The following is a 25,556-nucleotide window of genomic DNA, read 5'->3' as shown; positions in this document are numbered from 1 at the left end:
GTGAATTATGACACAAGAGCAGGCTTGCTCTTAGCGTTCAATAACAATCCACTCAAAAGATTTTGGAAAAAAGTGGAACTGGATGCCATGCATAATTTGTACGATATTTGAGGCAGGTTTTGTTGGTCCAAAGATTCAGCCGTGGAGGTAGCACTTTACAAGTACCCCACAAAGGAGGGATAAAATGAGCCAGTAAGCCAATAACACTCCCGCATTTAGAGTCGAGAGGGAACGATAAGCAGCAAAGTTGTTTTTCCATTTAAATTTGCTATCTCAGAAGAGAAAAATAACCTTGCTGCGGCGTGCTTATGAAATATTGTCTGTGATGAATTAGTCCTTGGCGGCCATCTGGAATATGCGTGCAGTCCCCGATTTATCTGATCTACAGAAATGTTTCAATCATTCAAAGAATGTCCCATGTCTTGATGCCGTTAACGTTTTGTTCCAGGTGAAGTACGGCCGCTTTGGCTTTGTGTGGGATGCGGCGGTGCTGGAGTACGTTGCCAACAACGACGAGGACTGCTCCTTCTACACGGTGGGCAGCAATGCGCCGGATCGCGGCTACGGCATTGCCATGCAGCACGGCAGTCCCTACAGAGACATTTTCTCCCAGAGGTAGGAGCCGGTCCCTCAAGGTGGCATCATTGTTTGCTCTTAAAAGACACAATTGACATGCAAATGTATGTATTTCCACATCACAAGTGCAGCTGCCCTGCTTGCAAAGCTAGCTGTCTGTAAAAACGAATAACTTTCCCGAGATGAATTCTCATGTTTATTCTTTCCTTGTCGAAAGGTCATACAGGTTTTCAATCATCACTTTAAATTCAGTTTGACAAAATAAAAAATGTACACTTTGATAAAATTCTGCCTTCGGGGATGCTTGAAAATCGTCTCTTTAGTCCAGACGACAACTAATAGCAGAATAAATTGTGTGCTCTGTATATCTTCCTAGAGGCAGATTGCACTCTGTCAGTCTTTGAGAAGTCTTTGAGTGCCCAATCATGATTTAATATGTATATCCAATTTTTAATCCATATATCCGATTTTGACAAATACCCAATATGATTCATTCATAAACACATGAAACTTGGCAATCAGGTGCAGATGACCCAGTTAAATAATGCTACATACGTCACACTAGGCAGTGACATCAAAATTGACAATAATTCGTAAATTATGCCTTTTTCTTTTTTCTTTTTTTAGCCTGCCAGTTTCCCTTAGCAACATAACATTTGTTATGCATTTTGGTGTCTCAAGACACACAATAATACTACAAATGTTTTTTTTTTTCATTTCTAGGTGCGCACGGAAAAATTTATCCTTAAGAACAAACTGTTACCACCACCATGTTGGCCTTACATCAAAATAAATAAATAGTCGTCCCTGTTACACGTGGCCAAAACACGACATCAAAGTGTCGTGACTCATCTTAAAATATGAAACTCTAGTAAGTCAACTCCACAATGTTAAAGCAGGCCACATCATTTCATTTATTATGAATGTCCCCTCCTGAGATGTTCCTTTCTCATTTGAATGTGACTCCATCAAAAATATACTTGCATGCATGAGTTGAACACGCGTATCTCCCTGGTTACATATTTGTCCATTTATCAAAACATGCTCTCGTGCTTATGTCATTATTTAGATTCAACTATATGATTATTTAACACATATATATCTACTGCGATGATGCCTACAGTGAATTCATTTGCAGCAACAATCGTCTCAAACCACGTTATTATTATTTTTTTACCGATCCGGTGGTAAATTGTGCCTTGGCTGTTTCCTTGTAGGTCCGTAGATGCCTCGCAGCCCCCGCATTGCAGCTGCAGTCGTATAAATTCAAGGGTTTCTTGGTGGCCTGCGTATGGAGTACTCGTGTCTTTATAGCACAGCTTTCCTCTTTTAATGAATGTGCCCAGGGATCTTTCCAAGAAGAGGGAAAATATAGAAGCCTGTGTGTGATCAACGTTGCTCTGTCGTGGCTCTATTCAATTTCTATAAATTATAAGTCCGTTTTTCAATGGAATTGTCAAAGCAAACATTCTGAGAGCGACTTTTTCTTTACGAGTGTTTCCGAGCAGAATTAATATGTTGCTCACTATCTCTATCAACAAGATGGTAATTACTGTCGAAGGCCATATATGCAATTGGTTTCGACCATACAAACCACACTGCAGTTTAATTGTGTGAACAGATCTATTGTTCAACACCACTCATTAGCCTTCACACGCCTGGTGCATGCTTAGCGAGAATGAAAAGTTGAGATAAGAGTTAAATATTTATTATGTTAAATGCACTTTAGTAGTGGTTTCAGTACAGAACTAAGAAGGAATATTGGAAGGGGTGAGGCAAAGTACAAATGTGCATATGAGAGTTTAAACACAAACACATGCACACAAAATGCGACATATTTTATAAAAGGCCAACATTTGCCTGTAGCATTCAAATTCTGACAACACGCATTCTTTGTAGAGAAAAAGCTGCACTTTTATGGTTTGTGCCACTCATTGCTTGCCTCTTCTGTTTGTTTATATTTAACAAATAGCAAGGACAACAACAATAGCAAACAGAATACATTTTTGTCAAAGACATTTCTTTCCAGCCAATTAAGGATTCTGTCAATTGAAGTTCTTGAGTGATCCAGATCAATAATCCCTTTCAATGTATCGAAAGGTATTGGGCAAGGATCACTACTGGATCCACTTCAGTTTAGCAGTATTGTTGCTTATTTCACATTTGAGTGATCATATATTCATGTTGTCCATTGCTAATATATAACTTTAATCAAGTATTTAAAGTTGAATTTCTTTGAAAAGCTTCCTTATGTTGAATCAAAATGTATTTTTGTCAAAGAGATCTTAACGGCCAAAAGATGCCCTCATGAGTTTATATTCCTAAAATTAATAGATAATAGCAATCAGTAAGAAAAACAAAAGTACGCTATACCTCAAAAGGCACAGTGCATTTTGCTTGTGTATGTTTGTCATCTTATTTAACTTCCTTTCTCTCAGTGACTGCCTGCAGATCCCTGGAGGTATTTTTAGGGATGAGGACGGACTGATTGTCTCTGACACTTTAGAGAGAGAGAAAGAGGAGGCCATTGTCTTTAGAAATAGACAGCCTCCTCTAACATCCTCATTTTCAACCACTTTGTTGTGAAGAAGAAGCCATTGTTAGAGGTCAGGTGAAGCGCCTCCGTCTGGGCGTGTTTGCTGCAGCAAGAGAACAAATGCAGCGACTGACTTTGTGTTTTTGTCTGTGTGTGTTTTTCTGATGGATGCAGACAGCCTGCAGATTTGCTAGAGTCAGAAAAAGTCTAGTGGAAAGGGATACCGGTAGTCTGCTAATTTCAACTGACAGCTACACACAAGTTGGTTTGAAGCCCTGAGAGGAAACAATGGGGGGGGTGTCTAAATTTGTGTGTGTGTGTGTGTGTGTGTGTACTCTTATATACTTTATATAAAATCCTATAGTATGATTAATTCTTCTGCTAAAAGAACATTTAGTACTTCTCTTCCTTATTCTTTCACACATTACTGACAATGGTATTATTCATGATTCTTGTTTTACTTTTAATATAAATTGGGATCCAACCTACTGCAGAAACATTAAACAAAGACCCACGAATGGCGTCTTTGTTCTGCTCGTTCATCCTGCCGCTTGCTGAAAACGTAACTGTCTTTCTGCATTTAATGACCTTAGTGAGGTTTCTCTGAATTTACATTTTAAGCCAGCCAAGCTTGCTTTTTTCATTGTTCTGTTGACAGCTTACTTATTTTCTTTTCATATCTTACCCAAACAATAAATTGAGGTTAAACTAGTGTTGCTTGTGTCTAAACAATTTCTCCCCCTCAAAATTCTCCTCAGATTACATTAAAGTGCTGCAGGGACCAATGAAAACAAAGTTAGCCGTGTATGTCGCTTACAAACTGTTTTTTCAATGCTTTTAGTATTCTGGCAAGCGGCGCCCAGGGCAATAAATTTGTCAGAAATACATTACAGTTTAAAAATCTATCGATAAACCGACTTGTGAAAGTTTTGTTATTGCCGACCTTGAAGAAAAACTCAATAAGCATCTGAGTTTATTCTGTAAAGTAGCCACAATATAGATAAAATAAAATGCATCGTTGAAGTGCACATAAAACTGCTTTTGTCCGAGTAAATCTCGCGTTTTGGGTCCCGGCAGAATGCTTGTAAACGGCCTCCGCAGTCGTCGCATGTCTAACATATGGAATGTAATGTTTGTCGCTGTCGCTGGCAATCGATCAGTCAAGTGCAGCCCACACACTTTGTGAATTCATTAAATCTTTATTATTCCCTATTCATGACGCCAAGGTCTCCCTCTCTCACATGCTCAACGTGTTAATGACGGTTAATGAACATTTGACTTGACTGTGTTGTTTATCCTGTTCCAGCTTTGATGATCTGCTCCGCTTCACCCACACGCTCCACCTTAATGAGGCCTAATTGAAAACTTAGCGAACGCACAGAATCCTCCCAACACTCATTGGAATTAGCGAGCTTTTCTAAGTTTGCTTAAGGGACCAAAGACCTTTCATCCCCCTCTTGTAAGGCTTCCGCTTGCAAACGGGAGTGTGGCGACTCCGTGACCGGCACTGCGGGATCACAGTAGGATAGTCTTGTTTTCTCTGTCCTGGTTTCCTTTTGTGTCCTTAATCCTGTAGTGCTCTTTGTGCTATTCATGCCTTCTTATGCAGCGGAACCAAAAAAATACAATCGCTTCCTCGATGTATGTTGTCCTGTATCTTGAGATCTTTTTAAAAAAAATAGTCTAATCTGTTGCCATTGACGGTAACACAAGCAATGGTTGAAGTAACCGTTCCATTGATACCACAAAAAAAATAATAATAATGTACTTTTGCTGCAAGAGACATTTTTTGGAATATTTTGGAGGTTGCTTTCATTTAAATAATTGAAGGGGAAGTGTCGTGCCAGCTAAATTATTTTGGGCGCAGATGAATAAAAAAGATATTGTTAGCAACACTATATTTAAAAAGGCTAACATATTGCGTTTTTTAACACGCCTATATAAAAAAAAAAGTTTCACTTATTCCTCCATTATTTTGAATTATTTTTAACTGTACCAAGAGAAATAACAAAGAAAGCCCAAACTTTATTCTGGTGATGGATGGAACTATATTTGTACTTTCAATGTGTGCTAGGAGTCGTTTTTTCATCGTATTGCTGATTAATATTTAATCATCATTGTTCTCTGCTGTGTCTAATATGTCTGGGTCAGCTAGAATCATCCATCTTCAAAATCATTTTAAACACTCACTCTGAACGCAGTGTGATTGTAACGTTGAGCTCAGCATGTTTTGCCACCATAACATGTCTTCATACAAGTATGGTCATTAGAGTGAGTAACATTTGGCACCAGAAATGAATCTTGATCAAAAGCTAAATCTGCTGAATGTCTTGACGTCTATTGACGTGCGGCTGTGCTTCAGCTTTGTTCTTCCAGCTTTTATCCCCAAAAAACAAGCAAAATGTTTGAATAAGATGAGCCTCTTTTTATTAATTGATCTTGCCGCTCTTGATGAGAACATACAGACCCGCTGCTGTGCTGGACAAATCAACAAAATGATGCAGTTCACTGCCACTAACAGATATTTTGACTCATTTTACCGTGTGGGAACGATTCATTGGTACAAAAAAAAAAATCTATTTGGTATTCATTCACCCCGTTCAGATTTAAATAATAAAATACTTTGTAATTCATCAAATGAACAATTTAGTCTTGTTGTCAAGGAAGTTGTGAACAAGGACATTACTGACAAATCCAACTCAGTGTTGCAGGTTTGTGGTTTTTTTGTTGTAAAATAGTTAGGAATTGCTCCTGGGGAAACAATGAAATGTGACAAACATTGTTGTAATCAGGCACCAACTGTGTTTACGTCTCACTTCAGCCTGTATTGGAATTCGTTAGAGAACATGGTACCATTGAGTGACCACAGTTGTTTAGAGAATTTCGGCATAGCCCGGTTTGTGAGCCTGAGGGTACAAACGCTCGCTCTCGCTCGATTTTTGAGAACAATGCTCCTGATTTCATTGCGTGAAAGCGACAGTTAACTGGCCATTTTCAAAGGCTCGTGCATTCAACAGCAAGACCGATGTGTGATCGAGAGACTCCACTAGCCACAGTCCATTAAACAACCCCATTGAGGATGTGCGATATTGACTTATTCTCAGATGAATGCGGGTCACATAACAGTAAAGACCATGATCATAATTTCATGGTTAATCTCTTTCAAAGGAGAAATCTTTCCTGATCAAGCTCCTCGTCTTGGCTCTTATGGCGCACACTAAGCCTGAAACGATACAATATCAAAAGGCAAAAAACGCATTGTTCTAGGACAGGAACCTGCGTTGTCTTTGAAATGACAGAACCATCCTTCCAACTCCCAGATCCAATTACAGACAAGTTAATTAAAAAAAAAAAAAAAAAAACAGCGAAGATACATTTCTCCTGCAAGCCTCCTCCTTCATGCTTTTCAATCCAATGATGGTCGTCTGACCAGGATGAGCAAAAAAAAACTCTGACTACCTCTAATGCTACGTTTGCGCAATTACTGTATGCGAGGAGAAAATAAATAAAACTAACAACCCTGAAATTGCGGATCTTTCGAGCTCGTTGAGAAAAGTGGTACGGAAGCAATTCAAGCCACCCGTTTGAGATGGAATTCACGTAGTCAAGTAGACCAATACCATTTGCCATAAGTGCTTGAAAGAAATGTCCCCACGTCACGGTGCAATACATCCAACATATGAATGTCCCTTCAAAGACAAACACAGGCACAGTCGATATTCTCAACTCTCGATATTTTACCAGTGTATCGAATCATTGGTTCAGAAATTGAGATATCCACTCAACTTTTTCTTATCATGAAAGCCCAATAACTCACTCACAGGAGATTTGAACTCAAAATGCAGTTTTATGCCCATCTGCCTCCAGACACAGCCCCCCCACCCAAAAAAATGGTATTCGTTTCCAAAGAGGATTTTTTTTTTACGCAATACAGACCAGATGATGATGTCAGCGTTAAGCCAGTAAGTGAGCTGTCAGCCCAGTGTTGTTCTCATCTAAGGAGCTGACAGTCACACGTTCATCTCAGAGTAAACAAACTCATTTCCGCACTTCATGTCCATCTATTGCACTCATCTTCTACCTCCTCTCAGCTCATTTTATTCTCCACGCCTCTTCTGTTTGTCCATTTCATCCTTTTGTCTTCTCTCCCTCGCCACCTACTTTCAACACCGCCTGATTTTGTTGTCAGACCTCGATCTCGACAGAACCTACTCTCAATTTCTTACTCTATATTCCCTCATGTCCTATGTATGAGTCACTCCAATCACTCCCTCTCCACCTCTCACCTCACGGCAACTTCCCACTTCCTCTGTCTCTGGCGGAGAATTGTTTGCCGTCGTCGAGGAGGCGTGCGAGGCAAAAGTCATCGAGAAAAGAGAATGTAGCTGCCGCAGGAATATTTTGCAGTGGCGGTCGTAGCGCGGCAGCGTGACGACACTTTGAGGCTCATCGCCTCTTGCGGGAGCAGTTAAGAGTATGTCGAAGCACTTTTGAAAGGCTCTCAACTGTCCCACCTGATGCATGATCGACAAACTCATCTGCATGTTAAATAACTGCAGATGCTACCGAGGAATACGTTTTTATTCTGAGGTGAAAATTTTCAAATGGATATTGATGATATTCCAACCTGCTTTTTAAAAACACACTTTTAGTTGTGCAGGCCTCCTATTGTTGTTCAATTCGAACAATATTTAATGGAGTCTTTTTTTTTTTTTGTGTCGACACTGACTGGCACAAAGTCAAATTGGCTTTGCCAATTTGTTTGACATATGAATCTTGATATAGCTTCAATCTCAAACCATAATGATGATAGCAGCTGACACACTCTAAAAACATTGACACCCTATCATACACTATTTGTCATTTCCTTTTCCACCACCCTCCCTTGTCTCCCACCCACCTACCCGCTCGACTCAATTAATAATGCGTGATCACCCCGCCATCAAGGCTGCTGGCCTCAAGTTGCCATGGTAACATCCAGTCCGCCACTGCAGAGAGCGAGAGCGATGTGTCGGGGACCTGAAGCGCACGCACACACAAACTGACACACTCGTAAGGCGGACATTTGCCCCCTCCGCCAGGCGGGCTACCTTCTCCTCATTTGCTTTTAACATCCAGTGGGAGTGTTAAAGTCATTATAGATCTTCCCAGTCAAAGTCAACGATCTTAAAGCAAGGTGATCACGAATTACACACACAGACACACACACAACAGCTGTTTCAGGAGCACATTCCCATACACACATGCGCTTATGTATTGTTTATGTAGCTGCTGACCATTAAAATGTGAAAATGCACATGCAGGTCAACTGACACTTACTCGAAATCACATTTAATCTGCACACGAAAACCTAATCCCCTAATGCATCAGACTAACATTGACATTGAGACCTACATTGCATGGAAATGTATACTTGAATTAGTGTGTTGCGGAATTTCCAATGATATGACACTCAGGGGTGAAGAACTAAAGGTGACAAATATGTATACATTAATGCTCCCCTTTACGGTTTACGCCATGATGACATCACGGTGTTAGCTGGAGGCAAGAGAAGGGAAACACCGCTACTTGTTGTGATTTTGATTGCCAAAACCGTAAAAGCAAACACAAAAACTAGAAATTATATCAGATCCCAGCCTCTGATAGTTATGAATTTTGTAAATTGATAATCTCTAACATGCTAAATGGTGTTTCTGTTTGTTTTCCTTTATAAATCAACAAGATATGTAAACACAATGTGTTCCGAGATTCTTTTTGTAAATTGAACTTTTCATAGATCGACTCGTTAGTGTCCAATGTGTAAAGTGTAAGAATAATGATCCACATGCTGCATCACAGCATTAATCAACCACATTATCAGTTCTGGTAAATTTCCATTGGATGATCATCAAACACTGAAAATAGTGACACAAATGTTCCTGCTCATACTTTGGTTATTCACAAGAACACAATTCTAATATTTTCTCACATTGCCATTGTTTCTGAATAATTTACATGTTGAATCCCCAGGCCCCGAGTGGAAATTCGCATTGCTATTGTCATTTGTGACACCATGTGTGTTTTGGGGCTAAGGCATATTTCAGTGAGACAGCTCCAGCCAAATTAGTGATAGAGACAGATGGTGTACCACGGGAAACCTTTGACTCGAGCCATGTTTTTGTCAGACTGCTGCACAGTGGCCTTTTATCCCGCCTGTCAGCCACAGGCTCCGGATAAATGAAGAACAACGGTGACCGCTATTTTGAGTTTCAAAATGATTGTCATGTTTTTTGTTTTTTTTTTAAATCGACAAAGAATACATTAAAGTATTATAGTTATTTCAGATGTTGTCACAGATGCACATCAGCATCCAATGTCAGTTGGTGCTTGAATTAAAACTTAAGTATTTCACTACATCCGAAACTTTTGTTAAACAGCTTTATTCCGCAAAAAGCCTCTTTGGGCAAAATCACGATTTGTTGTACAGTGCTTTTACTTTTTCAAATGTTCAAGCATGTCCAAAGAAAATATCCTGCAAAATAACCACATCCTATGTTGAATGAAAACTTAAAATACGAGTATGTTCTGAGTAACCCTGCCAAGTTTGCATGAAGTACGTTCTTAAGAAACTGCAAAAAAAGACTTTCAAGATGGATTTTGTTAAATGGACTCAGGTGATCTTACAGGACAATTGCGTAGTATCAAATGATGGATGATGAGCGCCATGGGCAGACGACATCATATTAAAGGGAAGAGCTACGGCACTCCTTTGCAAATGCACTTTTAGCCCCTCAAAGTTACTGCAGCTTAGTCAAGTCACATCTTTCGGCCCCTATCAGCTTTTAATGGGAAGACCGTAGGGGATTTATCTTCCTTTTGTTTTTGATCATCAAGAAGCCTTATTAGTTATTCTTTGTTGTTGTACCCTTTTCAACTTGAAATGCCAACATGTTGACATTTATTAAGTATATGCTTTTATCCTCAAATGGATCACAAATCACTAGCTTGCTGGAATAAGACCCCCACATAAATCCAATCATAGTCGTTCATTTTTCTCTTTGTATGAAGACATTTTATCCATCTAGTTTTTCTTATGTATTATTTTTTTTAGGGTTCACCCAATTTTGCTGCTGGTACATTTTCCATTTGTCAGCATTAGTTTTAGTGAGATCAATTATCCACTTAATACATCTTTGTGGCCGATTCTTGACACTAGTCTTGGAACATTTCCAGCACACTCTGTATATATAGCATATGTTGTTGACAGATACATAATAAGTTTGACAAACTTTGGGTCCCAAAGTTTGGGGAAAGGCTTGAATATACTTGCTATGAAAAGCCATATGTCTTCCCCTTTACCGCCGTTTTTGACTTTTACAGAGATGGGAAAAGAGGGCCTTTCTTTATTGCCATCTTAAAAAGCCCAGGTGACATCACCGTTGACTTGTCCAAACAAGTTAAAATGAGTTTCTTTCTCATTTTCAGCTGACCTTGGCAAAACTTTCAAGGATTGTCTCTCATCAAAGTGGGAGTCCTCCATTAATTGGAATGATATCTAACACAAGGTAGTTGAGGTCAATCCACATTGGAACATTGTCCAATATGCTTAGGGGTGGTTGGGCCAAAGCAGTTATCCTCTAATTTCCAGTCTCAGCATGCATTTTAAATAACTTCTTTCTCACATGGGTCCAGGATGTAATAAAAGAATGATCCCTGAACGACAGTGTCATTGTTGTCATGCTAAAACTTTTTAGCCGATTCACAATCTAATGGGCCCTGTTTCTCCAGCTATTGTGGAGGAAATTAATTATGTAAAGCATCTGTGAGGCTCATTTGCATGACTTGATGCCTAGCCATCTTGTGTGTTCCTGATAAAGATGAGGGACGTTCACTGTCATTGTTGTCAGCTGGCTGTCACTGGATTTGCGCAAAGGTTCTTCCTCCTCAAGGAAATTCCACAACATCTGTCGCAATGTACAAATCACATATGTCCGGGTCGTTAACTTTATAATCGTCCCTCTAACCCCCTTTATTTGTGAGTATTGAAGGTTGTTATTCTGCCAGTAATGCATGTTTTTGTGCTGGTATGATGAGACGCAGCATTGTCTTTGTTTTCCCAATTTGCCCTTCTTCCTTTTGTCTCTCCTCGCCTGCACTCTACATCACCCTTTTTAAGCACTCAGTTGGGAACAAACAGAGGTTGAGAATGCATGTAACGTGTGTGTGCGTGCGTGCATCCATTTGCACCCCAGCAAGAATGACCCACTAAAATCATAAGCTGAAGGCTAGCAGAGGGACCCCATCAACCTCTGAGCTGTATTCTCTCTGAAGCTATCAATCGCTGGACTAAGGCTAGGCTGCATAATGACATTGTGGCGGTGTACTCTTGCAGTGCTGCAAGACATATTAATGTTAGCCACGATGAGTCTGACAGCCCACTTTGGTGTTCTGGACTCGGGGAAGGGATATCGTGGAACAACACTGCCCTCAAATGGAACAGAGGCTCTACGGCAATTCCAGAAATATCTGTGGTGTTGTCAGTAATGTGTTGGTTAGCCTTCATGTTTCCTTTGGGTTTAATAATAATGAAAATTGGTTATATCAATTATTCACGAAGGAATTAAGCAGCTTTTCACTTGTTTGTAGTTTTTTATGTGTGGTTGCAAGCTGCTCTTTTTAAACATTTGATTTGGTTGACTTTGAAACAGAGATCCCCATTGAGATCCGTTACACGTATTTGTGATAATATTTAATGTATGAGTCCAAACTATCACTATCATAAAACATTTGTTTTTGCCTTGAGCTCTTTAAAGGCCTGATTTATTAAATGCTTGCATGGTTAATACCAGGCATTAATTTGACTGCTCCTGAAAATAGAAAAGGAAGCTGAGTTAATTCCTAAAACAGCAATATTACCGTGCAGTTCATGTTACGCATCATGAGCGGAGTATGCTCAAATAGATTATTTAGCTTCTGCTATGTGATTTATCAAACCTGAGATGAATTGTGCTGACTGATTTTGCATCTTTCAATACTGTGTCTAAAAGGCAGAATAACATCGCGCTGGCAAACAATTGCGCTCGGGTAAACATTTCTGGAATTCCATAAAAATTTCAGTGAGGTATTGTTATTCAGCAATGCAATTTGTAGCATTGCTAAGCATTATTGAACCACCAAAACATGCTGTGAATGCCAAGTGCATTGCCTAGCATCTGTTACAATAATACTGAGAGAACAAAGGGCTGTTTAAGAGTCCATTGACAATGATACGCATTGAGTGCACTCTTCATGCTTTGCTTCATAGCCACAGAAATCATATAGTTAGGTGTTACTGTAAAACATAATATAGATTGTGTGCACTTTATTGGATAGTGGTGGCCAGCTGGATCTTGCCAGGAAACATAACTTTTGTTGACAAAGGTCATGTGATACAACATGGTATTTGGTATTGGCAATCTACAATATAAAGACTAGCTGACGGTCAGCCACTCACGAAAATGAGTTAGACAACTCCACACAAACATGCTTGTGCACTACACTCGTTTTCAGATGGGATCTTCGTAAATCAGGCCCTAAAGAGAAACACTCCATCGTAAATATTCCATTTTTACAACGAGTATGGACATAAACATTCAGTTGCTGATGCACCTCACGCATCTCATTTTTTAACATTAATTCAAAAGTACAAAACCATTAAAGTAATGTAAAACATTAAAACACAATATAAATTATAACCATTTGATCCCAATTTAGAGTCTGCAATTAACCTGAGACGCTAATCTAGCAGTCTGCATTCGACAGAGCAAACAGATGAAACTCAAATGCAGATACCTTACAAAGAATTCAAAGTCCTTTGTTCACAAATGTTTGGTCAATACCCCCTCTAGCAGAGAGTCCGATCAAGCCAACAGAAATTCGATCCAAAACAGTAGAGGTTACTATTCAAACTGTTGGCTCATCAAGGGACCGTCGTATTAACCTTTCTGTTTTCTTTATCGACACCCCTAGAATCTTGGAACTTCAACAGAACGGCGACATGGATATACTCAAACTCAAGTGGTGGCCAAAAGACGGCCCCTGTGAACTCTACAGCTCGGTGCAATCACGGCAAAACAACGCCCTGGACATCCATAGCTTCGCCGGCGTCTTCTGCGTCCTCGCGGCCGGCGTGGTGCTCTCCTGTCTCATAGCCATGGTGGAAAGCTGGTGGTCTCGGCGGAAGGGATCCAGAGTCCCCTCCAAGGAGGTAAGCCAGTGGTTGGGTGACGTACTAGGCGGTACAGACCGGAAAAGATTCCAGGCGTGAGAATCAATTTAAAAATAAGGACTGGGAGCGAGAGCAAAGAGCAACGGTATGAATGAATGATATGTCAAACCTAAAGATAGTACAATAAATAGTCATTGGGTATAAAGCCCTGGAACCATCCAGAAGATTACATAAAATGTGCACATTCATCTTCTTCCGCTCACGAAACACTTTTTATACTCCACCTACATTGTTCTTCATCAGAGGACTACATTTGTTACAAGGCACTTCTGTCAAAAAGAATCAGGAAGATACTGTATCAGCTCGCCTGTAAGTGGAATTGATCTTTGCGCATACTGCTGCGTTCACAACCCACAACGTCATATTTCTAAATCTACTTTCAGCGAGCATTAAGGTATATAGTTAAGATTAATTAGGGTAAAGCATTCTGATGTCATTAATCTTACATGGCAATAAAAACGAAACGACAAATAAAAGGATTTTTGATGTAAACTAAATGCCACAATATTCCATCCATCCTTGCAGATTTAATCATGCCCTGACCTTAACTCAAATTTATTTGTTTGATATGGGCGTTAAAAAAGAAAAAGACTTACTACTAGTAATGATAGTCTCAGATTAGGAAAACTGCAATCATTTCCTAATGGCTCAATCCACGTGTTTGCTTTTTAGTGTACAACCACATTCACCTCAGTTGTTTGATAAAAGCTTTATTCATACTTAATTGATTAGTGTTTCCTGCTTCAAAATGTGGCAAAGGCAGTCACTATTGTCAGCAGTAGTAATTGACCATTTAGTTAAAATCCGCTGAGAACAGAGGACGCTGATATTATTAAAAGCTAGAACAAACAGCCCCGGGCTTTTTTTTTCCGGGAAAGCTGCAATTTTTCCCTGACCACAGAAGAGTCCAAAACGGTAACTCACAAGATTAAACATGGATATTTACACCGCTGGCGCACTCCTCAAAAAACAGTGGCACCTTGTAAATTAGCAGCAGCACACTGTGAAATTTCCAATCAGCCCTTTTGTGCTTGATCACCCCAGCAGGCATATCAATTGAGGCAATCAAAGTGTTTTTTTCCAGGAGCTTTTTCATGATAGAAACCCTGCGGTCCTTGTAATGCGGATGCTTTCTTTGCTCCGCCAGAGACGAGAGCAGGTAAACAAAAAAGTCTAATGGCAACAGCTTTACTCGCTTTTCCATTAATAGATTAAAATCAAACAACCGTGGGTCACTTTTACCAACCATTAGCATTCGTCGCATCCAATCTCTTAACTTTATCTGGCTAATCCCATTTTTCTGCACTCCAAGTACGAGCGGGGGCTAATGTAGAAGTAGATGACTTCAATCACAACTGCAAATGTGATAATCCAGAACATGCCACGGATGAACCAAAGCAAATGCAATTATAGGTGAAATCATATTTACAGTTGTCCTCGAGGAAATTAAGAGTGCGTTAGTAACATTTCAGAAACTCAGAGTAGCACGTTTAAGCAGATAACATCGGGTTAAGAAAATATCTATGTCAATATACATTGATAGGTACGATAGGTATGTTGTTCATTAGCATATCCGTCATAACTTTGGGGACACCAAATCACCTTTTATAGCACCTTACCAAGTAATTAATCGATTGCTTATACGATCTTTTGTTTGGCTCGAGATGGGCGTTTTCCTAAAATGGTGCACCTTGAAGTTTTATTGACGCGCTCAGTTGTGCTTTCACACGTCCTTTGGCCCATTTGACTGTCAAGTTCTACCTGCTCTCTATGTTGATTTCTCTTTAGAAAAACTCTGAACACCTTTGCATACACAAGTAGGAGCTGAAGGACGCGTGCAGAGCCCCCCCCCCCCCCCCCCCCCCCCCCTCCCCCTCCACAATGTCAGGTCCTCTGGTGAGAAACACTTAGAAAAAGCTTCAGTGAGAACACGGCAACACGTTTGACAGACGGCTGATGGCAATTTAGTTCTCCCTATATTATGACTGCCATAATTTCATTATGCACTGTCTTATTGCTTCAGTAAATCAAGTTAAACAAATGAAATAATTACCCTGCATGCCCCTTGCTCATTACTTATACATCGAGTGTGACTGCGACACGTACATTATGTTCCATTTGGAAGAAGGGCCCAGGTGCTAAATACAAAAATCAAGACAAATTGTCACCGCAGTGTGACTTCCTATAAAATAGATCATAAATTGTAAGACAACTTTCTAATTGCGAGTCATTATTAGAAGCTGTGTTCACACTGTTTGATTCTTTTGTTCATTTCAGTCAAGTGTGATCCCTGGAAACAATTTTTTTTTTCCGCTCACTCACAAACAATTACAACATAAGTTCTTCATCAGAAGTAAATATGGGCTGCCGAGATTATAAACATTATGCAATGTTCTGATCAATTTCCATGTCACGGTCCAGTAAACACACCCTAAGCCACCCCCTGCTGAAGTTCCCTGCTCAGTTAGCAGCTTTAATCTGTCATTCAGACCATTAGTCATGTCAGCCACTGAGCATCCACAAAGACTTATCTGAACTCAAATTATCTTTAGCACTTTGTTGTTTGCCCCCATACGGCATAAAACACACACAAAAACCCCCTACCAGTCACTTTCAATGAAGAATCGGTCCCCGAGGGAGCACAGGAGAGAGTCGAGATATGAACAGGATGGACAGCGGACATAAAGGCTAATGACAGTCTTTGATTGGCATCTTGGTCAATTTTATTATAGTCACAGACAAAGTAAAATCATTATTATTGATATATTTGAGAATCCATTTTTTCATACCAAATTGCACTTGAAAGGATCACGCATAGAAAGCTGATACGAAAGTCTTTCAAGTGTTACCATGGCATTGATGCCACTAACCTAGTCAGCCATGATTGTTTTTGATAGTTGACCCCTGACATTTATGTTCTACCCTGCTGGTGCATTGATCCATTGAATGCAAATAACCCTGAGATTGATTACCACAGCAACTTGAAAATGAGAATGATCAGTTTAGCAGTTTCCAAATATTTCAGACCCTGTAAGATCATCATGATAACGTTCACCTTGCTTTCTTAGCACTGCAGTCCTCAAATGTGATTACTTGTGGTCTTGCTGTAGTTTGAGTGCATCTTATTCAACTTGAAGCTACCTTGATAGATAAATCACACGTTTCATTTCAGCTCTCCCGGGAACGCTGGCATAAAATTTGGCCAGTGGAGTCGTTGTCGTTTGTTTAATGTCACCCATCCTCTTAAAGTTAAATTGCGACACGCTCAGTTTAAGTGAAGAACTCGTTGGCCTTGAGACTCACGTGCTATTTGAGCCCGCCGTGCCTGTGCACCCGATGTGTGTTGTTGTTTTTCAAGCTTCACATAAAACAGAAATGTCTGTTCGCCCCGTTCTTTATGCGTGGGCTGGGAAAGGCTGGATGAGTAAAGTATGTTGGCGTCCAGAGTGCATTTTTGGCATGAGAAGTGAACTTACTATGTGGCTTATCTTGAAAGGCATTTGAAAATGTTATGGTTAAATATATTTTGAATTCTAAAATACTGATTTAATTTAGCCGGACTGACTCTTGTGAAGAAAACCTAATGACCTCATATACTAGCAATTATTTTTTAACTTTTGCTCTTTTGAATCTCATTTTCTTTTGGAATTTGGGGTCAAACATTCATATAAATATTAAACTACCAAAAAACATTTAAACATACCAAAGTATTAAAATGTTAATTACAATGTTTAGTTTGCATTGAGTTGTTAGTCACGTCAGATATTTCCCAGTTAAAGTAATGAGAGTTGCCTGGAAATGACGATATCTGCACACACAAACACACACACACACAAACACACACCGTGGCTTCCTCACCTCCTCAGTCATTACGGCTTGTGTTGATCAAATGAATGCGCTCAAACCTGTGCCAAGTATTCCATAAACATTCATGAATCCCCTGCGGAGTGTGACCCTTACATCTTCCATCCAGGTCCGTGATACACTCAATAACACGTCCTTGCATATTGACATGATAATACGCAACCCAACCCTACCCGCCCAAACCAACACCACCCATCCCAAAACATGGCGCACATCAATCAAACATGACTACTAATCTGTCTCTGTGTTTCTTCTACATTCTCTAAAAAACATGCCTGCACATGCTGTACCTTGACATTCTACTGTCTGCTGCTGCAATGTTGTCTTTTTATCCGTCTGTGCTATATACGGTTCTGTGTGGAATGGCCAACATTGTCATCTACGGACTTGCATCTTGCTCTTTGTTAGGTTCGATACACTCATGCACACAATTTAATACACTTCCAAATAAATTGGGGATTTCATACACAGCCCAAATAAATGGACGTCAGATTAGGTCCTGCTGATTTTTTTCCTAGATGGGTCTACTGACTCATTTTAATGTTATTTATTTTATTTTATTTTTATTTTTATTATGTTGATTATTTTGTCATTGCCTATCTGGCAAATGTGTGGTGTTACTCTACACTTAGAACTCCAAGCTAATCTTAAAAAAAAAGTCAGTATGAATTCCAGATGGGGAAAATGAGCAATGAATGAATCTATTGTTACTATTTTTGAATTGTTCTGAACTCCTTTTTCAACGGCAGTGTCGTATTAAGCAGAATAAGGCTGCCCAAAAGAGTCATGCAAGATGTAGGTCATCTTCATCGATGTCATATTGGACTTTACACTGCAAAATTGGTGGTTTTAACAATCAATTATTATGCCTAAAGACAAAAATCATTAATGACTTAACTGTTTTATATGGTCAATTTCATCGCGCATTATTTATAAATATCACAGTTTTGGGTGTATAGTTACTATGTTCTTTACCTAAACATTGTTTTCTCTTGATTTTTTTTAGTATTATGTCTATACACCCCGAGTCAAGGACAAATTACTCCGGGAGAGAAATGGCATGTTTATATAGGACCCATTTCATTCATGACCAGGCAGCAGTTGTTTTATATTTTTGGCCTTTTAAATGTTTAAAAGATTCTTATGAAGGAGTTCTGACACTGAAGTAAATAATTCAATTTTGAAAGTTCCATTTTTTTTTGTCCATCAAATACCCTTGTCAGAGCTCCTCCATAATTTTAACATCAATATATTGATATTTCATACGATCCATGTCGATTTAGCATGAGCAGAATGGGTCTCCCTGCTTCTTTGGTGCATTTGGCTTATCTGCGTAATCCAATTTTGAGCGGGGAATGACTTGTCTGCTCATCCTAACTCTTTGGAATGATCTGTGTCAATGTGACTCAAAGCTCTCATATTGCCTTTTTTGTTTTGTTTTCGTAGATAAGTACTCTGTGTTGAGGGATGTAGCGGGCGAGGGGAGAGAGACAGAGAGCAATAGAAAATGCCATTTAAACGTCTCCCCTTTCCAGGTATATAACGACTGTGCGAATGTCTCTCCGGGGACACGACACAGGTCGAGCTGCTTCGCTGCGTGCGCTGACTGACTGCCGTGTCTCTCTTCTCGCTCACCCCCCACCTGTCTGTTTTTCTCCTATTGACTTCTCTTTGCCACCTTATCATCCCGCCATCTGCCTGATCTCATCTGTCACTCAATCCCCTCTTTGTCTTCGCTCCGTCTGACCGATTTTACGTTTCATCTCCTCGCCCGACACGCACGCAAACAAACACATTGCTACGAAACCTGGATGGCTTTCCCCTCGTTCCACGCATGCAACCGCACACCAGAAGCAGGCAGACGGGCCGTCTGCCAGGCAAGCTGCCGAGCCCTGCCCTCACAACCCCAATGAGCACCCCGTGGTCCTGGGCTCTCAGAGCCAGAACCAGACCTCCAACACTTGCAACGCCACGGCCCCCGCTTCCACCCGTTACCAACCCCCGGCATGCTGTGACATTCCCTGCGCCCTGATCGTGCAGCACTCCTACGAACCCAACAACCCCTCCGAGCTCACCCCCAAAATGCGAATGACCACCTTCACCACCTCGCCCCCCACCCCAAGGTTATACATACAGTAGACCATTTAAGTAAGAGCATGCTTGCTGATGCTTAAAGACTCATCGTGAATGACTGAACGGCTTCCGTTCACGTCACTGTGTGCGCAGTGCGGCCTTTTTGCCTTTTGATGAGGCTGACCCTCTATGGAGAGTAAAAAAAAAAAATCACCTTACATCTTTACTCATCGAGTTCAATGCGACACTTTTGCACATAATACTTGATTCACCAAAGTCATGCCTTTGCTTTCTAATCGATATCAAAACTGTGGATTACGTGCTGTAGGTGCAGTCAGAATGCTCCACGACACCCTTTCACTCGCCCACCCCCCCTCATTGTTATCCCCAAAGTCCCCTCTCTCACAGACGGCAGATCGTGATTGACTTTTTCTCTTCCATTCATTTTGTTATCGTAGCAAGTCTTCTTTGTTTGAATTGTTCAGTGTGTGTATGATAGTGGCAGGAAAAGCATTAGTGCCCTCCCGTCCTCTCCTTCCCCCAACTGACCCTTCTTTAGATGACAATGGGGGGGTGCCAATGTTGGTCCATGAGCTTCAAATGATAGCCCCTTCCAGAATCTCTTGACCCAAAGGACACGGTCAGTAAATTTGTCTTTTCCCTCAAGACTCCCTTTACTGTTTTTTTATTTTTACCCTTGCAGTATTTCCACGGTGCCCCTATCGACCACCTAAACCAATGTGACACCCCACACTTTCCGCCACCTCCCTCTGTGAGCCTTAACTCACAGAAATGAAAGTTTTCCCCCGCAGCCCTTGTTCCCTCGAATGTCGTCACGAAAGCCTCACTTCATTCATTGCAAAGTGCGCCATTCCGCAACACAGCGGCATGAAACACCTCTCACTTCAGTGTCACCATCCTTAGCTCTTGTTAAGTTAAATTGACGTGAACATGATTAGATACATGTTCATAAGTTTTATTTAATATAAGGAAGCTAATTATTGTCGCTCCATACGACCTTTGACTGAAAGGGTAATGAGCTGCAGTGGACCCTCCAAAGTTGAAAACAATTCCATGGCGCTCTTTGACTCGCAAGTTGTTCTCATTAAAAAAAAATAATTTAAAAAAATCTGCATAGGAAATAATGTGATTCATTCATTCCAGGCTAAAACTGACGGCATCACGAAACTAATTAACTGAACAGTTGATGTTTATTTAGCTGATTCAAATAAAAATGTGAACTCAAATTACCTTTGAATCAAAAGTGCTTATTTGGAGCCATTTTGGTCCTGCTGGATTTAACAACAGTGCATTGAACGATTTAAGATTTTTGTCGTCGACCATAAAGCAGTGAAATTTAAATCAACGAATCATTGCCGTCATTGATTTTTTTTTTTTCGTGTATAGTACAGCTCAAATTTTGTTTTCGCCATAAACCAGTTTTATGTTACTGGACATAATATCTTGGAGAGTTTGACTTTGGAGGTTCCATCGTACATCACAGGAAGCAATTAATAAATCATAGAAGAAAATAGTCAAACGGAATCTGGAATTCCTATGAAAATGAGATGTTGCTCTCAATGGGAATTCTCCAGTAGGGTGGCAATGTTAATTATTTCGTTTCGTTCAACCATTGTATCGGTGTAAAGCTATTGTGTAAGTGTGTGTCGTTGTTGTTTGCGTTGGAATCACAAAGCACAACCACAGCACAGCGGCGGCCGTGTGTTTTTGCAAAGTATTCCAGCTTCTGCACGCCTTTAGAGACTTTGTAGAAGTGTTTGTATGTTCCTTTCTCTCTCTCTCAGTATCCTGACCACAGCTATCCCTCCCTCCATCTTTCCCTTCCTCTTCTTCTTCACATCACGTCACCTTCATCACGACACGTAACAATCACCTCGATGGCAACTTGCGCCCATTGGCTCACATCTGCTCCTCTTTCCTGCCGCTATGATTGTTGTCCATTTCTACTTGTTAAATGGATGACGTCCGGTATTCATCCCGGTCTTGTCTTCTTTTCCGATTCCTCCCCTCCCAACTATTTTTATACTCTATCTTATCAAACCTTCCATTTTCAATCGCCTTTGTTTGTTTCCTATTTGTTGGAAATGTTCCTTGAATCTCTCCAATTCTTTACATTTTACATACTTCTCAACTTTCTTGGTTTCTATCCCTCGATTCTTTTTGGACCATCAACTGTCACGGCCTTCCGTTCTCCATCCTGCTCCCCCTCCCCTTCGCTCCCCCCTCTCCACATGCAGGACGATAAGGAGATCGACCTGGAGCACCTACACCGCCGGGTTAACAGCCTGTGCACAGAAGATGAAAGCCCCCACAAGCAATTCTCCACCTCTTCCGTCGATCTGACGCCCCTCGAAATGGACGCTCTGCCCGCCGCCCGCCAAGCCCTGGAGCAGATAAGCGATTTCCGAAACACGCACATCACCACCACCACCTTCATCCCCGAGCAGATCCAGACCCTCAGCCGCAGCCTGTCCACCAAAGCAGCCGCTGGGTTTTCCGCCGGCTTCGGCGGCGCCGGCAGCGTCCTCCAGGACCACCGGACTGGTGGGGTGGGGCCTTTTAGGCAGAGGGCCCCCAACGGTGGCTTCTTCCGCAGCCCCATTAAAACAATGTCCTCCATCCCCTACCAGCCCACAGGTCCAGGACCTAACTTTGGATATGGCAACGACCCAGACAGAGGTACATCCATCTAAGTGCGGCGTGATGGTTTGGTAGGAAGGGGGAAGGGGGGGGTGGGAGAGGTTATGAGCCCATGGGGTCATAAAGCAAACAACGCTACGGTAAAGAGTCGAGCGCTTAGACATACCTGTACATAGTAACTTTTATGTTTTCAGTTTCTGCTTGGATGATTCCATTTTGTATGAGGAGGCGAGAGGAGGCGGGGTTCTGGTCGGACATTCGGTGTAGGTGTAAATGGGACAGGGTCCACAGAGAAATGATATTTTTGCTTTAATGGTGTTATTCTTGTGATTGTTCGAAGGGAGACTGTGTGTGTGTGTGTGTGTGTGTGAGATCTTTTATGTTCCCGAAACATGAGGACTGCCTATCTAAAAAAAAAAAAGCAACTCTTGTATTGCTCTCCTGCACTCCAGCTAGACTTTGATGGTGGTCTAGCCCGAAAATAACGAACCTATACAATTCAAGTCTCAATCCCTAGCAGAGCACTCGGACACAGGTTTTAGTCCGTGCCCAAGTATCTCCCTCTTGCTTTTAAAATGCTCCATCATCTCTTAAGAGGATGTCTACAAGCGGATCAACGGGGGCCGGAGATCGGACAAGGGAACAAATGCAAATAGCGTGCCGGAGACGTTTTCACCTCCCTAAAATGGTGCATCTTAATGACGCTGTCGAAAAATTACATCCGTCATTATGGTGAGTCGACCTGAAAACAAACATGTCCATTCTTTGATGCACATTGAAGACGCTTCGTGAAGCCCACTGCACTGCACCAGTGCCCACAGACCTGTAAGTGATTGTATGTGGAGCTGACCCCCCCCCCCCCTCTTTTTTTCTTTTTTTTTCTTTTTTTCTTCTCCACACATGGTGTACTGTATTATCTGCTTTTCAAGTCATGGTGAGACCTTTTAATCAGACTCTTCAGAAGGGTAAGGAAAGAAAACAAAAAAACTATCTATGGAAAAGGATTTCAATGCTTATTATATGTCTTTTTATGAGATTTGTTTTCAGGAAAAAAAATATTTTAACACGTGGAATGTGTTTTTGGTCAGGAAATACAAAAAAAAACATTGTTCTAAACTGTCTGTTTTGAACTACTTAAATGAGTGCTGTAGTCTGTTGTTTTGCTTCATGCGTCATTCAAATCTTACTTTTACATATTTCAAGTCCATTTCAAGTCCATTATTCCGTTTTTATCACTTGTGATGGGTTTTGGTGAGGGGAAGCCACTGCAACAGCATTTTCAGAACAAGCCTTTTGTGCGCCAACTAAGTTGCTGTACCCACTTTGCGACTGCCAGTCAAGCCCCAAATGTCCTCTCGTAGCGGAAAACACTAATAAGCAGATGATTTCGGAATATCATCATCTCCTGTCACGTTAAGTGTACTCTTTCTATGACTTGTTTTTAAAGTGCCAATTAATTCCAACAAGACCATTAAGGTGCATTTTGGTGGTGACATACAAAGCATTTTGTGCGGCTTGGCTCGGTTCAGTCGTGTGCCAACCAGTTTTCATTGACACTTAATTGATAATGTTATAGTTATTTAGAGCATTTTTTTTTCAGTTTATCTTAAGAACTAAAAACGTTGTGCATAGAGAACTTGGTCCAAGCCACAGTGTTTAGAAGCAAGCCTTCTTAGGTGTTCTTTTCTTATATTGTTAGGCTGCAGTATGGCTGCTGAATGGTAAAATAGGACACAGACATTTATAAAAGTTTTATTTAGTATAAATGAAAGACATTATTAATGGGGAAAAAAATGTATATTTTACATGTTGATGCTATTTTTGTTAAACAAAATGGAAACTATCATGATGAGCTTTTGTGTTTTTCTCCTGTCCCCTTTCTCCTTTTCCCGCTCCCACCAGCGTTTCCCAAACTTTTTCCAACTCAAGACCCAAAGGGAATTTCTCTTACGCAAATGTATTGCCATCAATGTGAAATGAATTGACTGATTACTTATCAGCCGGTTTCTGACAAAATCTTGACCTGCAACCTATTTTGGGTCCCAACGCTGAGTTTGGGAAACCCTGCCTTACATGATCAACATTAATCCCTTTGCTTACATCATTCTCAGTTGATTTGATTTTTTTTTTTCTGGCTAAATAACAATTGGCAAGTTATTCATTAAAAAGAAGCATGCACAAACTTGCATCCGTTGACATTTTTGTTTTTGATTTCACATAAAACTACAGATTTTACTTGATAAATTTCCAAAATAATAATTATAACAAAAAAAAGAAAATATGATGTACAGTATTTAAGATAGGCCTATTTTGTTGTATGTGTTGCATATTATTCAAAAACTGAACAAACCGGGGCCTCTGTTACAGGTGGCAAAGCTTTCTGTGTATAATTTGTCTAATAAACAGGTTTTCTACAGTGGGATGGTGAATGTTATTCTTGTAAAGACAAACCGAATGAGGATCTTTCTGTACAGTATCACAATGCCGTGAATATGAACAACACTGGCGCTAGGTGAGGATTGGCCACTAGATGTCAGCAGAGGCAAGTATATGAAATTTGAAAGGACTGTCTTTTAGGCATGGAACTAAAAATACTGTATATACAGAGAATGTGCGTGTGTGTGTGTTTTTTGTCTTTTGCAATGGAAAGGCATGGTAGCAGCTTGGGGTATTCAAGTTAGCAGTTGCTGGATCTCAAGGTAAGTAAATATTTACTAAGTGGACTTTCAAGGTTTGACACAAGTTTGCCTCATTGTAACCATATCTGAGAATGGAAATTAGATCAAGATCAACGTCTTATTAGATATGAGATTGCATTGTATTCTGAATTTTATTGTTTTTACTGAAAAGCCCAGATCGTACTTACAATTACTTATGCACTGGTTGTCTTTTAACCATTTTGTTTAGTGTTTAATAATACACATGAACTATTTTAAACGGGAAGTCAGCCCCAAAATATTCTTTCTAATATATTCTGTGCAGCCCAACCAGGCAAACCATTATGTTCTGATTGCTGTTTTTCTTATGTGAATTAAACGTGCAAAATGCACCGTTTTTTATCCATCACAGGGGCAGGTCATTTTGATACATTCTGTGAACAGAAAATGAAACAGTTGCCAGGTCTCAGGTCACAACCAATCCCGGCTCAACTTCACACAAAAATGGTGAGTGTAAATAAATTCCAACAGTTCCAGTAACCTTTTTCTGACATGTTATTGTGCCAAACTTAGCTTTTAGAATATGATACAAAAAAATAGGTTTATCGTTTATGTCACATTTTCCTATATGTGTTTTGGATATTTTGTAAATGTTTCTCCCCAGTAAAACATACTTTTGTGATTTATCCTATTTCATAACCCTTCAAATGGTGAGTTATTCTTTTTTATTATTATATGGTTGACAACTTATTTGTACACTTGTATATCATATAACAAGTTTTTATTAAAACATCACCTGTGCAGTTTGTAAAAGTTTTAATTAGGCGACAGTTAGCTAATTGAACAGATAACTTTGAGGTTTGGTTTCCATTGTTATAAATCAAATGTAGTAGTAGTAATCAGCATTATTTTTAATAGGAGAAAAGTGCCCACTGCTTAATTA

General features: G+C 40.3%; 1 protein-coding gene across 11 annotated transcripts in view; it reads left to right on the top strand.

Moving 5' to 3' along the window:
• Positions 1–24,487, top strand: part of grid2 (glutamate receptor, ionotropic, delta 2) — a 260,165-nt gene extending 235,678 nt beyond the window's left edge. For 5 of the 11 annotated variants that reach the window (XM_088376620.1, XM_088376619.1, XM_088376621.1 and 2 more), the window contains 3 exons: positions 449–615; positions 13,100–13,337; positions 21,554–24,375. In XM_088376620.1, the coding sequence (XP_088232746.1) occupies positions 449–615; positions 13,100–13,337; positions 21,554–22,009 (861 nt within the window). In that variant the 3' untranslated portion in view covers positions 22,010–24,375. Of the gene's footprint in view, positions 1–448; positions 616–13,099; positions 13,338–18,668; positions 18,758–19,073; positions 24,376–24,430 lie in introns of those variants that run through there. The other 6 variants (XR_015858677.1, XR_015858676.1, XR_015858675.1 and 3 more) reach the window with 6 other exon arrangements.
• The last annotated feature ends 1,069 nt before the right edge of the window (positions 24,488–25,556 follow it).

Source organism: Syngnathus floridae, chromosome 5 (genome assembly GCF_059516105.1).
Source record: "Syngnathus floridae isolate MCC-2025c chromosome 5, RoL_Sflo_1.0, whole genome shotgun sequence".
NCBI lineage: Eukaryota > Metazoa > Chordata > Actinopteri > Syngnathiformes > Syngnathidae > Syngnathus > Syngnathus floridae.
This window is presented reverse-complemented; position numbering and strand designations above follow the sequence as displayed.